The sequence below is a fragment of the Cyrtonyx montezumae genome, unplaced genomic scaffold (assembly GCF_038088225.1).
Source record: "Cyrtonyx montezumae isolate F1298 unplaced genomic scaffold, pur_monq_1.0 scaffold_14, whole genome shotgun sequence".
Classification (NCBI taxonomy): Eukaryota; Metazoa; Chordata; class Aves; order Galliformes; family Odontophoridae; genus Cyrtonyx; species Cyrtonyx montezumae.
In genome coordinates, this window is record NW_027071870.1 from 16,277,336 (window position 1) to 16,293,389 (window position 16,054).

At 39.9% G+C, this 16,054-nt stretch overlaps 1 protein-coding gene across 1 annotated transcript in view; it reads left to right on the forward strand.

Moving 5' to 3' along the window:
* PTPRN2 (protein tyrosine phosphatase receptor type N2) overlaps positions 1–16,054 on the forward strand; it is a 568,252-nt gene that overhangs the window by 545,140 nt on the left and 7,058 nt on the right. Inside the window, exons 22-23 of the mRNA XM_065731219.1 lie at positions 1,171–1,235; positions 15,296–15,369. Of these exons, the coding sequence (XP_065587291.1) occupies positions 1,171–1,235; positions 15,296–15,369 (139 nt within the window). The remainder of the gene's footprint in view (positions 1–1,170; positions 1,236–15,295; positions 15,370–16,054) is intronic.

Below are 16,054 nucleotides of genomic sequence, written 5' to 3' on the forward strand. Positions count from 1 at the left end.
ATGTCTACTGATCTTTCAGTATTTTTTATTGGACTGGATGACTGTTTTGTCTCCCGCTGTTCAGCTTAACTAATGAGTTTGTGTCTTTGTTCCCTTCACAGCCATAGGAAAGAGATATATTACTATTACCTCCTTCTGTCTAAGCAGTGATCTAGGAACTGAAAGAAAAAAAAACACAGACTTAAGAAAAATTAAGTTTCACAGCCTGTCTATAAACAGAACATAATAACATGCTTCACAATGTTCTATTATTTTTCCTTTCATTTATACTTGTACACAAATTGAGCTATCAATAAAAATAGTGGCTTAATTAATAAACCTACATACAGTCTAATTGGTCACATATGCACCTTTGAAAAAAATTTGGAGGAGGAAGGGAAAAAAAGCTTTTACTTAAAGTCTTAATTATGTTTGCTAACAACAGCTCTAACAGCATCATGCTGGCAATTACACATTGCTTTCTGAAAAGGGACACAAGCTGCATTCACATTAGGGAACATTTCTCATCCCAAGGCTTGATCTCACATCTCTGAAGAATGACTTTGGATACTAAAAGTTAAAGCTGTTTCTCAGGAATTGCATGATAGTTATTTCTTCCAGTCATTGCAACTGAGGAGGAGTTAAAGCAAAAAAAAAAAAAAGAAAAATCACTTGTGACCTACATTGAAGAAAAACTGCAGTCCATCATTAATCAAATATTTCAGTCCTTAGACTACATGTGTTCCCTCTGACCACAGTGTTCAAATGAAATCCACAACGTTTTGGGACAATTCTAGATAATAGTATGGGTAGGTTAGGCTTATTCTGGGGTTCTTGAACTCATATGCAAGTGACTGTAAGCACATTATATGTACACTTTATAAACAGAGATGGCAGCCTGGTTTAGGGTTACTGACTTCCACTTTCATTTCAAACGTTTGTATTGCATGAACACAGCTTGGTTTAAAAAAAATGAAAACAAAGCCCCATTATCCGTGCAGGCTGATCTTCCACAAACAGCGAGTGTTAATTCAGGGCAAGCTTTCACTCTCCTTCTCAGCAGCCTACATTTCCCCTCATTCAGTCTTCTGCCTCCTGTGTAACAGTATAACCTAATGGCAGGTACCTTTATCTCGAGTCAAGGTGCACATTGATAGGCTTTATTTTTTCTCTTTCCCTTTCTGTTGGCAGTGATGGTGCAGGAAGAAGTGGAACCTACATTCTAATTGACATGGTTCTCAATAAAATGGCTAAAGGTGAGAATCAAAAGGCTTGTTACTTCCTCTGTTCTGAAAGATGTGCTTGTGTTACCATGGCAACGCGGGGAGCAACATTTGCGGAAAACCTGAGACTAAATTAGAGGCAAATTGTGCATTTTCCTGAATATTCTTAAGTTTTTATTTTCATAATGATTTCAAACAACAAACCCAAATGCAAATGCTTTGTGAATGAGCAGATGTTCCTGAGCTGTTTAGAAGTATTTGAATTTTTTAACTTTCCATCACTAAAAATAGTTTTTACAGTTTTTAGAAGACAGTTGGAGGCTGAACAATTCTTGCTTAGTGGTTATGTTGGTTAGGTCCTGGGATGCTTCATGACTTTTGCTCAGTCTGCTGTCACCCATCCAGTGATGATGGTTAAGCACAATTCCTTTTTTTTTGTGCAGCTCTTCATTATTACTGTATTGCCTTGAAGAGCTGGTACTAAACAAGCTCCCATGTGCACAGTTTTCTGTTTTAGAAGGAAAAAAGCTGCAGTGGCCAGTGCTTGGGACTGAAAATAAGTTACCTAGTGCTCTTTTCGCTGTTCTGCCACTGTCTATTCAATGTTGAAAAACTTAACTTTTCTGTACTTCGATCTTCTTATCAATGAAATGCATTTTATAAATTAGGATATCATCTGTCCTGTTGTAAATGTATATTGTTCTTTGTTAAAAGCGAAGTCTGTAGATCCTCTAGAGATTGGGGTCATTATCTTATTGATTGCAAAATGGTTTGCGGTGGGAAATACTTGAGATACCCTGAAATAATCTCTGTATGATAGAATTAACCCACATTTTTTATAGTGATATTGGCTTTAAAAGGTAGGAGGATAAAAGTGACAAGTAAACCTGGCACAATAGTCAGCTGGATTTATCATACCCCTTCCTCATGCCTCTGACCATGTTTGTATCACACTGTCACAGAACTGTGTTTTAGAAGGGAGAGTAGTCTGTGAGGATGAAAATAAATAAAAAATTGGCATTTGTCTTTCTTAATTCCCATACTGAGTTCATAAGCTGCCTTGATCTGTTATTACGCACAATGTGTTTGCATTTATGGAGAAAGGATTACTGTAATAGCATAAATTAATTGATTTGGAGAAATAGTATTTAGTCCTTTGACTTCTAATCATTTTACAGTTATTGTTGAAAACCTTCTAACATATTTTTAGATGTGGTTTAAAAATACACTCCATGCTTTGCAGTCATCTGTTGCATCCACATATAACAGTCCTGTGGGACATACTGATGCAGTGCCCCTTCAGAAAGAAGGGTTTAGAAATTTTTCCTCTCTGTATTCTGACTGTTAACGTGTCTGGTCACACATGGACATAAAGGGGCACGATTTCTGCCTGTGAGCATAATGTGGAACTTGGTCCTGATGTTAAAAGAAGTTGTGTGCCTGTTTTCTTCTTAGCCGTGTCCTGAAGATTTTCCAGTGGGATGAGATCATTTTTTCACGCTCACTGGAAAATAGGTTTTCCCTCTGTGAGGAAATACGGAGATATTTGCAGCACTTGTTCCATTCCACGTGACAACCTAGTCTTTGAAAGCAGGAGCAATGGTATGTAGTAAAATTAATATACACCTTTCTTAGGTGTTTGTTCGGCTCACTTCAGTCATCAGAAACATGAGGCTGTAATGAAAACTAGATTTAAAGCATATACAATTTACTTGCATAAAAAAGTAAATGAGAAGTATTTTCTAGCTCCGGGCTTTCAGCCACTTAAGGGAGGGTTGACTTTGTTGTAAAAGCACTGAAGAATGCCATTTATTGACTCCATTGTACCATGTAATGTCAAATTCCATTTTAAGTGCGGGTTTAGTGTTTCACAATACGAGACAAGTCATGTGAAACTGGCCAGAGAAAGGCGTCATAGGGCTTTTTGGAGATCGGTCACCCCCATTTTGTTCTTGACCTGCTCCCCTCTGCCGATGGGGGTGTGCAGCACGAAATCCCCTGACCTGGTGCTTTGGCTGGGGTTTAAATGAAAGATCAAAGGGCAGAGCGAGCATCTCAGCCCTGCTGAGGTGGGCCTTTCCCAGGCTGTCACACTGTGCGGCCACCAAAGGTTTTGTTCTGGAGGGAACCACGGCCCAGCCTGTGCGGCCGGGGCCCTCTTTGTCTGGCCTGAGAAGCTGGAGGCCCAGGTTGAGGATCCAATGTTCATCAAATGATCAAAGGCCTGAAGCCCTGGACATGAAATCTTTCTTTCCATTTCCTTTTCTTAGAGAATGAATTGCACGAGTGGCAAAGAATGCCGTTTCCAAAGCTTTTATGTGGAGTGCGAGGGCTAACTTCAGAGTCCTTCAGTACTAAACATAAAAATGTAAGTGCACTTTCAATCTGGGCCCAGCTGCAGGGCCAGCATCTAGTAACATTTCTTTCAAAGAAGGCTTTTAAGGATTAAGGCCTTCAGTCTTTCAAAAAAAAAAAAAAAGGACTTTTAAGAATAAACTTAGAATAAGTTGAGTTTCTTGTTCCACTGTCTGGTTTATTAGAAAGTAGACAATAATGCATTTTTAAATCAAAGTAAATAGAGGAGTACTTAGTTTCGGCAGTGGGAAAGTAGAAAGCAATCAATAAATGCCTTGGCTCTTTAGCAGGGTTTTTAATGGGGTAGATGGAGAAAAGGAGCTCCTTTTTCATGTAATGATTTACTTCCCCACATTCTCTTAGACAGTTAACTGTAAATGCCTTTGTCATTAACAATTTTTTCCCCTACTGCTCATTGAATTAATGCTAATACTTAGTCTATTAAGCATGTTATAAATTGGTATCTCCTCCTATCTCGCCTGTTGCTGTGTCTCAGCCTTTTACATGCTGAAAACCTCCAGCAAGCGACCCGCTCCTAAAGCAGGGAGAAAGAAACAGGATTTTGTGCTCAACATCTGCCACACCAGGCTGACAGCTGCAGCTCCACTGAGAAAGCAAGACTGAAGTTAAAATTAAAAATTAAAAAAAAAAAAAACTAAAAACAAGGCACCTTATTTTCATGCACAGGAGAAGTGGAGGGGATGGCAGTGTCCCCTCAGATGCCTCAGCCCCCAGGCCAGGGTTGGGTCTCAGCTGCTTGCCAGCCTACAGGCCTCCCCCAGCAGCACGGCAGCACGGAGGATTTCCTGTTGGGTCAAGGTTTTAATGAATTTCACTATTCTCTCTGCAATAAATATAATGGCTGCATCTGTGCATTCACTCCAAATAGCCGCATTAAATAATCTTATTAGGAACTGGTGCAGCTAGGGAACAACGATGTCTATTCAGCGCTGTCACTGCTGTGTCGTGTCAGTGGAAAGTTTTAAATGCAAGGGTGTACTTCTGCTTAACTGTTCCAGCAACCCAATGCTTCTGTATATCATACACCATATTACTGTTAATTATTTTTATTGCAGTATTCATGAGCAGAGCAGTTGCAAGGCCTTAGTCTTGTCCCTGTCAAAGTAATAACAAAAACTGTGTGGTGTGGAGCCTGGCCTTAGAGTAGCATGCTATTTTTACATTAATATGAAAATTGTTAGAAGAGCTACCCAAATCACTTCTGATTTCCCTGACAGGCAGGTTAGGGCAAATTTTAGTTTGGAGTGAGAAGTTCATAAGTGATGGATTTCAGCTCCTTGGGTGCTTTCATGATTTCAGTAAGTACAGAAAATGATAATCGGTTGTTTTTGTAGATAACAATACTTGCTGGATTTTTGACAGACTGTTTTTCTGAGGATGATTTCTGCTGGGAATTTTAATGTTCTTCATGTATTTACAGGTTTTATCTTTTGTTACTAAAGAGGATGAACTGTTTTAAACGAATCTACTCAATATTCCTTCCTCACTCTCAACTCACAGTAACTTTGAGCTGATGAGTATGGGTTTTTGTTGTTTTTTTTTTTTTGTTTTGTTTTTTTATCTAGAAAAAATATGGGAATTTTCTAATTTCTTGTCTTTCCTGCAGTCCTATTTTAGAAGCTAAACGTTTGATATATTTCAGGACATTTTTACTAAGTGTTTCTGGCATGATAAAGAAAAGAATAAGATTATGGGTCTTCCACCTTTCATTTTTCTGAACTGAGAGGCTTGGATACTGTTGATAAAGGTTTAATTTTTAGATATTAATCCAGCTGGCAGATGTGTGGGGTTTGTTGACCATCCATTTTCTTGTGTTTGAACTAGCTGGAATGAGATGAGTCGAAAGGAAGGTGAATCTGAATTTTCAAGTCCTTTTAAAGTATTGATTTCAGAATTCTAAAACCCAGCAAAAAGATTTGATGCAATGAAGGCAAGCCAATGTTTCTTCTCTCCCATTCAAAAGCTTGGATTATAATTGATGAGCGCACGCACTCTGGCCTGAGCTGACTGCAGAGGTTATCTCCCACAGTCCTTTCCTTGCCCCCAATGCACTACTGTCTGAGTGTCTAGTGAGTCAGCTCCTGAGCAGGTGCAGTTTCTAGTATGACATTTTAAAACAAAACAGAAGATTCCTAGACTCGCCTTCTGACTCATCGTGATCAAATGATTTTGGCTAATCTGAACTCTTGCTGAGGTTTTGCTTATGTGCAGTGTGAATTTAATGATCATAATGAAGTCATGGCGTTGATTCCCCTCTGAAGGGATTTTATGAACGAAAAATGGATTCAGTGTGCTTATTTTTCAGTCCTTATGCAAGATCTGAGAATAGTCTTCAGACTGAAGTCTAGAGCGTTGCCTTTCTGACACATTCTTGGTGAATGAGAGAGTATTTCTTCAACTCAGAATTCACTTTCTCGCATGAGAGTAAATCTTCATATACTACAAGTGTAATGCTGATTGAAGGTATATATAGTACAAAAGGGAGATTTCTTTAAAAAAAGGAAAATGTTTTTAATTTTAAGAGGAAAAGGAATGAGATTAGAAATATTCGTAATTCCTGAGGAAAAAAAATTATAGTGGGGAAAAAAAATCTGAACTTTAGAATGCAATTATTTTCCTGTTGTAAATCTGAATCTGTTGCATCACTGTTTTGTGACGTTTGTGTGAGGCAGATGATAATCACTAGGAAAATATACAGGCTGGCAAAGCCAAGAAAATTAGCTTTTACTTTGTGTGTTCTTGAGCTATCCACAAGACTGCCTCAGTTCTTAGTGGTAATGTTAACCATGGAAATCTCAAATGTGGCTGTTTCAATTTCTGAAGGAAGTTCTTAGTGTCCTTGTAAACATATCATATGTTATAAGGGCTGTTTTTCTAATGAGCTGCATTTATGTATTGTAACTTTTATGTAATGAGTTACCGTGGAAACACAATTAGGCAAATAGTGTTCATTCTTGCAGCCTTTCCCAGCAGATAATTAATCACAATGAGAACTGGGCCCCCAGCTACATGCAGAAGTGTATAGAGAATGTATAGGGCACTTTTTTATGGTCCAGCCTCTGATGCTTAGGAAACTCTCACTATTTAGGCTATTTGGACAAAAAAACTGTTTAGAACAGTATTGTTTTCTTTTGCAAAATATATTGCATATAGTTTTGAAATTTTGACATATTCTTGACTCTACACTCATCAATTAATAAAAAGATAATATGAATAGAGATTAAAAACTTAGCACGTCGTACGGATTTCTACTAAAATGAGCAAATGGCCTTGGGGAAGGTGATGTTTTCCTGCATATGCTGCGGGGACTGTTTTTAAATGATCTCCTATTTGGAATATAGAGATTTAAAAGAAAAAAATAAAGGAAATTATTAATGTAATTTAATCTTGGTTTGTATTCCTTTCAGTTTTCTTTTCAGGAAAGCACTTTGAAAGATACGTATTTTGTACTTATTTTTAGTTCTTGGGATTTTGTTGGAAATGAATTGGGACTAGGAAACTGTGGTAGAAAGCAAACCTAATTATTCAGGGTTTGGGGAAAAGGAATTGTGAAGAAAGACCGATCAGACATGGGCTATTCCTTGGGAAAGGGAGCACGAAGGGGGGTCCCCATAGAGCGTCAGAAGACCCTGAAAGGAATGTATTGATGTCAGTAAGCAGCTTGAGATAGTGACTAATTTGAAAACAAGAGGTCATTGACTGAAACTAAGGAGGAGACAAGCAGATAAGGAATTTGAGCGGCATTTTTTTGGACAATGGGTAGGTTAGAGTATGGAAAAGTGGAAAAGCTGGCCATAGAAGTACAGTGCTATCGGTTCAAGAAGCAGCTGGGCAAATATTTGGAAAAGAACGTTTACAATACAGAGTGAGTAACTAGTTTTTTGCAGTTAATCTCGTGCAGAAGTCCATAGGAGAGTAGAACAGAAATATTTAATTGTCCAAACGGTGCTCTTCTGGCTTTAAAGGGTACAGTGCATATTACTGAACTGAAGTGCAATTATTCCAGTACTTCTACAGCTGCGCCAGTTTAGTCACTTTTAAGGATAAACTTGTAAAAGAACGAATCCATAATAGTTGAATCTTTTATTCGACTCAATCCATGTACTGTCTTGTGAAAGCATTACCACCTACGTGCAACATAAAATCAAAGTAATATAAAATGTAGTTCTTCCAAATTAATAGATTGAAGTGGGAGAGCTGCTTCTGAGTCCTGGGTAAAGTAAATTTACATTTTTCAAAGCAGACTCCGAGACTTCTTAGGGCAAACTGAGGCATCTTATTGAGGTTAAGCATCTTAACTTCATTCCTGTTTCAACACGTGGAGCTGAACTCCTTTTGAGGTTGATAGCTGGCATTTTATAGAGGAGGTGTAGAGAGAAAGAAGCAGATTGTGTAGAGCTCCACAGGAGCTGATGCTATCAGCAGGCAGGAGCAGCACATCCACAATCCTTGTTGAGTCATCGCTTGCCTTTGTGTGTGTGTGTGTGCATGCATGTATAAGTTAAATCTAAGTGCATACCTTAGTATTTTCTGGAGCAATCATGGGTGATGATGGGATGTATTACCTCATACGGAGTATAGATCTTCAATTTCTCATGTGTAATTTAGGCATTATACATAACAGAAACTATGTATGTTGTGAAGTATGCTATAATGCAGTCATATATAGTGGAAGTGAGGGAGGGCTGGGCCTCACATTAGCACCCATTTGCACTTGGTCATAGTGAGTGATTTCTGCATGTTTTTTCTGCATTGACAAAGTATATTACCTTAAAAACTGATTTGTCAGTAGTGAATTGCTTTTGCTGTAAATCAGTGAAAGCTCAGCAGAATTGTTATCCTGTAGCAGATTTGAAAATACCTGGCAGTTCCTATCTGTTCCTTCTTTAGTATCACCTTCCTTTGAATCTCATTGCCCTAAAGCCATGTCACTTAGGTTTATATGTCCAGGTAACATGCAAATAATGTTTTCAAGTAGTAATACAAAATACATAAACAATGTTATGTAATATATATCCTGTATGTGTGTGTGTGTGTGTATAAGACTGTCACAATTTCATCGCTTTGCTTTTATTAAAGTAATCCTTTCTCCATTTGTACGCCTCCTTTCCCTGTTAGTGCTCTGTTGCTGGAGTTTGCCTTTTTGTGTGATGGTGATAGTTTCGATTTCTGCTTTCTTTAATGCTTTCTTTTGGTTTGTTTTTCAATAAAAGTAGTGATGTTGGCATTTGGATCTGATTTTTAGATGTACAGAAGCACTTGGGTATTTTGACTGAGTTCATGACACTGTTCATAAATACAGATATAGGTTGAATCCATCCCTAACTGCCACAGTTTTGTTCATGTCAGGGTGAATGAGTGTTAAATGAAAATACCAGCCTGGATACATGTATTTTCTTTGTTGTCTTCAAATCAGTAGGGTTTTGCTGATGCTTTTCCCATGAAAAGCATCAAAAGCTTCTCCTGGCCTATAGCACAAGTCCAGCAGCTCCAGCAGCAGACATCAGGACTAGTAAAAATTGCTTTTATTTGTGTAGTTTCTACCTGTTGTTCAGCTCTCTTTTTAAACTCCAGTATTTGCGAGTGTTTTTATTCAATGGACAGGCAGAGTATGTAAGTTGAAGCAAGAAGATAATCTTGTTTGGGTTTTCTTGTTGGTTTTTTTTACAGTGGTTGCAAACCAGCAGTCACAAGCAGCAGTTACTCCTGCTCTGTTTTTCCCTTCTGCGGTGCTCCCTGCAGCTGATCTGTCTTTTGGTTGTGGTTCCATGGTGCTTTTTCCTTTACCATTTCCATTAAGTAGGGTGTGAGGGTAGGAGGAGGCAGCAGCCACAAAACACAGATGTCAAACACCATTAGATTTAACAGATTCCAGCGTTTGTGAGCCTGAAACCACAGTGCAAAAACTCATCTCTTTTCAACTCAAGATTGTTACAGATAACTTGAGCAGTATAAAGCATCTAGCATTAAGCATCTCACCTAACCTAGTTGTCTAGGTCTCTTTAGTTGTCAGTGGAGAGTAATTCTCAGGCAAATGAATTGCCCACCAGAGTCTTCCCACGCTCTCCTGGCTGCTGGGAGAGGAGATGACTAACTCCAGCTCAAACTTCAAGGATGGCTGGAGTAGATAAGATGAGGCTGAGCCTCTGAGACTCAGCTAGTTAGTAAATACTACCAGTGTGCCATTAAAACTAATGGTCAGTGAAGAAGTAGTGTTACACTCCCCCTTGTTATGACCCTCTCTTCTTTAATCAGATTGAATTTGCCCCTCATATGGTGTGATTAAATGTTTTGCAGCAACATTAAGCGCTCAATGGTGCAGACACTGGCTGGTGCAGCTATGCAAGCCATCCTTTAGTAGCTGTCAGTGGGAAGCTGGAGGCATCTAGGGCTTTGGGGGCAGTGCAGATCAGTGGCATATCCGTGCTATGTCCAGCTGGCGTGGGCGCTGCAAACAGCATAGCTGTGAGAGTGTAATAGACCATGAGTGCTGATCTACACTGCAAATTCCCCAGAGAAACCACTCCTGTTTCTGTACCGTGTACCAAGCAGTATAGATGGGCTCTTTTTGTGCATTAAGTTCCTGGCATACCTGGTTCTAGGCACTGTCTGTCCTTCTTCAGGGCGCATCTGTCCTTGGGTCTCCACTGCTCCCTGTCTGCCTCATTGCTGAGACAAAGCAGAGCTCTGAAAAGGGTCAGGAAGCGTTGTGCTAAACCCAAGAGAGCCCCTTTTTGAGAGAGCTGCTGTGCACGGGGTTGGTCTGGCCATGAAGCATCACTTGTGAGTCACGCAGTCATCATCCGAACATGAAATATGCTTGTGTTGTTCCTGAATGCAGACCCTCTGTGACGAGGCAGCTGGCTGTCCGTGCTGACACTGTATTTTTGCCCCCCCTTTTGTTTTTCCCTCACTTGTATTCTTACTATTTCCTAATGTTAGGTGTGAGTCTCGTGTCACGTTCCCGGCTGGGTGACTCTGAGGCTAAGAGCTGCCAATCAGCAGCCTCTTGCAAATATTAATTGGGTCTTTTTCAGCTTCTAGCAACATCGGTGGAAAGAACGGCATCAGGGACCCTTCCTTCAAGATTTTAACAAGCCTGTTTTTAATCTGACCTAACAGGTCTCTTTGCCCTTTAAGGCCTAATTCAAAATCTAAAGGACATAATACATTGAAAAAGATGCATTAAGAAGGTAATATCTGACTGGGATGAAATGGAATATTTACTGCTGCAAAAATCAAGGTGTTTGTCAGGTCATTGCTGTGCTCCCCTTAGTGCTCCGTTATTTTTCTGTGGGATAAATTCTTACTCCCACGCAGATCATCGTGTCTCCTTAAGGAGAAATGGGAACAGAGCTAATAATCCCATATTTACAACTCTCACTGCAACTCCTGCATCATATATTCGACCTTGGGATCACTTTTATGATAAGAGGAACATAAAAAAGGCTGAGAAAGGTTTAGAGAGTTTTGAATTAAAACAAAAAAGCATAGTATTTATCTAGGTCTCACCTCCTCACTATGCAAACACCTTGTTAAACAGATTTGCCTTCATATTAACTTACCAAGTAGGAAAAAAACGATTTACTTCATAAATGTTGGCCTGAAACATAGGGTGAATTTAATGATGTAACTGAAGCTGTGCAGGAAGGCAGAATCTCAGGCTGGAAGAGAAGTCAAATGTGTCTAAACATAGCACCCTAATGACCAAGCTGTCCTTTAGGACTCACAGTAACGAATTTATAGCTGTTCTGCAGAGTTATAATCCTGTCTGTTGGAGGATATATGCCTGTAGATCTGAAAGTTTTTCCCAGCTACAAAAATCCTTTTTAATGTAATATTTATGAGTGATATGTATTTGTGAAACATGCACAAAGAAAGCTCTCCAGCTTTGGTAATTTAAAAAGAAACCCCCTGCAAATAATTACTTTGATGAAGTATTTAAGGATCATTTTATTTATATAAATATACAGCAAATTCAGAGAACCTAGAATCTAAAAAATTCCTTTTAATACAGTGCTTTCATATAAAATTCTATCAGTCTCACAGAATCTGCAGTGCACTTTTCATTAGTAATGAATAAAATAATAGGATTTTTGCTTGTGCTTTCAGTGTATGTTCAAGTTTATTACAAAAAAAAAAAAAACCTCAAAGCTTGCTTTAATTAAGGCAGAATTTTCAACTAATGTAACAAATGCTGATTGTTATTAGAGCTGAAAAAACACCAACATGTTTTCAGGTGTACGATCTCTGTAGTTTGTTGAATCTGGAAACCACTTTTTTCGTGATAGACATCATCGTTTCTTCCCAGCTAATGTGTAAAAACACATGTATCCTCTTGGCAAACTTCACCTCGTTCCCATACTGCTGATTGCAGTGCTACAGCACAGTGGAAGGGAACATCCTTCACCAAGTGTTCATCGTGTGTCTCGTTCCTTCCAGAACAGGTCCTCTGCCACATTTAGAGGGAGGAGACGAGGGGGGGGAAGATTTCATTTTTACAATAATGAAGCTAACATTAGGGAATTTGTCATAATTTTAAATAGCTTGAGCTGCTGCTGGTGATGTTGTGGAGCCTATTGTAGCAGTATTGGCCAGCTCGTTACTTATTGCATGAGGAACTGGGAATTCCATTTTTACCTATGCTCTCATGGCACGCTGGGTCTTCCACTTATACGACTGTTTGAGGGCAAACACTTTAACCCCTTGAGGTCTTCTAATCAGGAGCACCAGCTGTTAAGTGCCAGCATGCTTCCTGCACTGCTGCCTGCGGGGAGAGAAAGGGCTGGAAAGGATATGACCCCAAACTTCAGTAACTGCTTTTCTCCTTGGGGGCAAAGTGTAATTTAGCTCGCTTCTTCTCTTGTTTTTCTCTCAGTGTACACACTTGTTTCTGATGCGGACTGTTGTGCACCTACTGTGCATACTTAAAGCCTTCAGAAGGACAGTGGTTAATTATTGAAGTTTAAAATCTGCCTTGTGCTGTTGTGGAAATGCGTTAGGAGGTATTTGCTCAGCTAGTTCACTGAGCTGTGAAGTGACTGCATGGTTGTTTGCATCGCTGCTGGTACGGCGTTAGTTCAGACTCAATCTAAGTTACATCCATTCATTAAAAACAAGTAATGAGACCTCGTGTGAAAGAGGAACCTATCACAAACAGGACCCAAATATATTCCCTACAGGGTGAAATACAGCTAGAAGTGAAAAGGAAGTTCTTCATTCTTTGAACGCTCCCCCTTTTATCTCCCTTTTTATTTTCAGAATCCAGAAGTACTGTTAAGCAAATAAATATTAGAGGGGATGAATGATAGGAAATCTTCCCTTTTTGGCACATTTCTTTGTCTAGCAATTTATATTTAAACTTGCTTGTTTTAGGCATAATAACAGAATAGATGGAGAACATGTACTGGTGGATGTGGGAGAGGTCTGTTCATGTGGAGAGAAAAAGAAGTCATGATGGCTTTGTCCAATGCCACTAATTTCATCCTTTTTCTCATGAATTTTCTACTTCCAGGATATTTTTCTTCTGAAGAAGGTGCCCATCTTTGCAGCATGAGGTTTTGCCTCTCCAGGCCCTTAGGTAGTTCCTTTCACAGTAGTTCTGGAGGCATTCAGAAATGTGAGAAAGGGGTAGAAAATGGATCCGTGCCTGTGCTTTGTCTTTGCCTCTCCACCCCTGGTCTCCGTAAGGTAGACACATGCCTTGGGCAGAATTATACTTTGCTACAAAGCTCACTTTGCTTTCCTGTGACTTCTGGATGAGGCCATCAGAAGAGCTTGTGGGTACTGTGCTGATCTCAGCCCATGGGTTCGAGGGTACTGATCAGTAAAAATCGTTGGTTCAGGGACTTTTGTTGGCAAAACACTTCAAACCAAGCTTCCCATTAGGCATCCTAGCCCACCAGGACTATTCTGATGTTCCAGTGCAAGCATATGCTTTGGTGTTTTGCTAAATCAGGGTTTTATGGTCAGACATTGTTCATACTATTAGGCATGTCATTCTGTTAATGATGATAAAAAAGCAAGCATCAGTTCACTAGTAAATGCCTGCAATCTGCGTCACAGCGATGGAGGAATTAACCCTTTCAAAGGTAGGCTCAGAAGCCCATCTGGCCATTAAGGAGTGTTATTAGGTCTTGTCAGAAACCTTTTCCCGGCCTCTAATATGTTACTGTGTTGTCCTGAGGTTAGAGTAGCTTCAAATGAAGAGCATCCTTCACCGGGGAGGACACACACACATCTGCAGCCACGGGGAAGCCCATGGGACACACGAGCTCACTAGCTCTGTGGGGTTCATCCTTGCAGCACACCAGGGATGTTATCCAGGACTGTGGTTACCCTCACCCTTGCATGTCAGTGTGCTAAATTTTCCTCGTATCTTAATTTCTGAGGAAGAGAATTCCTCTTATGTCAAGCCAAAGTGCTAGTAGGAAGTTATAATCCTGGGGGTATAATGAGGCCACAGGTAAGGCTGTAAAGCACGTGGGATACTTACATAACCCTGCTCCCATGGAAGGCAGTGGGGGAATGGGAAATTCCCACTAATTTGTGAGTCTGAACACCCAAATGAGTTCCTGTGCAGCACCTTTACAAAGATTGGACCTTTACTGATCGTTTCCAGATGAACTGCAGCTGTAAAACAACACCTAAGGCATGATTGTTGCTACTGTCACTGTTACCAGACCTAAATGTGTGTGCTAATAGGTATTGTTCCGGTCCTTTTAAGCGTTTGTGTGTTTTATTTTCTTTTTTAATAAAACTGCCTATTTTGTCTAATGCTGTTCCCTGTAAATTCCTATACAGTATGGATAGGGAGAGAGAGGACGAACGTGCAATGCCCCATCCCATAGTAGTTAACAAAAACGTCAAAGTTGGCACTGTTACATTTGCTGAATGAATTCATTCCAGTTCTGATACAGCTGATAGTTTTAAGGACACACTTGCAAACTGATTACCCTTTTAGGAAGTGGCAAATGTGGGGGGGGGTAGGGGATGTGGACCGGAGATGGGACAGTCACTCTGTGGTCATGGTGACTCTCTGCCCATCCGCCCAATGCTTTGGTGCTGTGGCAAGATGTAGACGGGACAGATGTGAGACAGCCAAACTCCATCACTGCACTTCTCAGCAGGAAGGGTTTCTGGCCCGATTTGTGCTCTTGGAGTTCATGCAGGGAATAACGGGAGGAACCAACATTGTGATTTTTTCTCCAATAACACGTGTCTGGTTAGGCACTGAAGGAAAATGGCACGATCAAGACAAATCTCAAACTGAAGAGGAAATCGAGGAGGAAAACAGCAGGATCTCAGCGGCGGGTGGCAGAAGTTCACCTCAACCTTGTTTTAACAGCATCAGTATTTGTGTGGGTTGGGCCCTTCGTTCCATGCATATCCCTAGGAGTGACAAAGGGCCCTCAGTGGCATGGCCACGGAGGACCCTCAGGTTCTGCTAAATAAATTCTGCTCTAGGTACAGAGGCATTTTTAAGAATTTGTTTTTCTCTGACTTTTCTTGAATTAATGTTAATGAAAGCTGCCCCAACCTCTTATTTTTCTATATGAACACAAAAATTGCAGCTGCCTGCCAAGTCTGCTGAGAGATGGATGTAATAATTTTCAATTGTACTGTTAGCCCAAAGGGAACCCGATAGCAAGAGATTGACAGATGCAGCATGGATTATCTTGTGCTCTGAACTCAGCCCAATTTGTGGTTTGTTGCAGGTGCTAAAGAGATTGATATTGCTGCTACCCTGGAGCACTTGAGGGACCAGAGACCAGGCATGGTCCAGACAAAGGTACTGTCAATAAATCCACTGGGATTTTAAATACATTAAAGGTCTTTCACAGTAGTTGTTTTCATGACAGAAGAGAGAGGGTATGACCTAATTTAACGCAGGTCGCTTGCTGATTACTCTGTTTGGCTCCCTACCAACTGAGGTTTTATTTATGCTGAAGATTTATCTAGGCTACTTTCTTTGGTGTTTACTGCTCTTTCTTGCAACATCTCCAACATCTATCTTGATTACCATATATGAAGGGCAGTCAAGATAACAGTCTATAGTTTACTAAAGAAAATGTGCATTTGAAAAAATGTCATTGCTTTAATCTTAAAGTATGGATTATTTTCTTAGAGTAAGTGTGCTCAACGGTGCATCTAACGTTTTTTAAAAGGCGTCAACTCATTAAAGCGAATGTGACTGTTGGATTCGATTTTTTTTTCTGAAAGGAAAGCTTTGAATTAAAGGAAATACAGTTTTGAAGGAAATCAAGTCATTTTTAGCATCTTTGAAAGGAAGAGCTTACGCTGTGCCTAAAGCCATGTCCTTTATGGATGAGGCATTGTGACTGCATTTGTACTCTGTGGTGTCATGAATATCTTACTCTGTAATTACCATCAGTTGTAAGAGTCTCAAAAGTTTTCTATCATGCATAACTTCTAAGGATAGCTGATAGTGTGACTGTTGTTCCTTCCATTAGGAG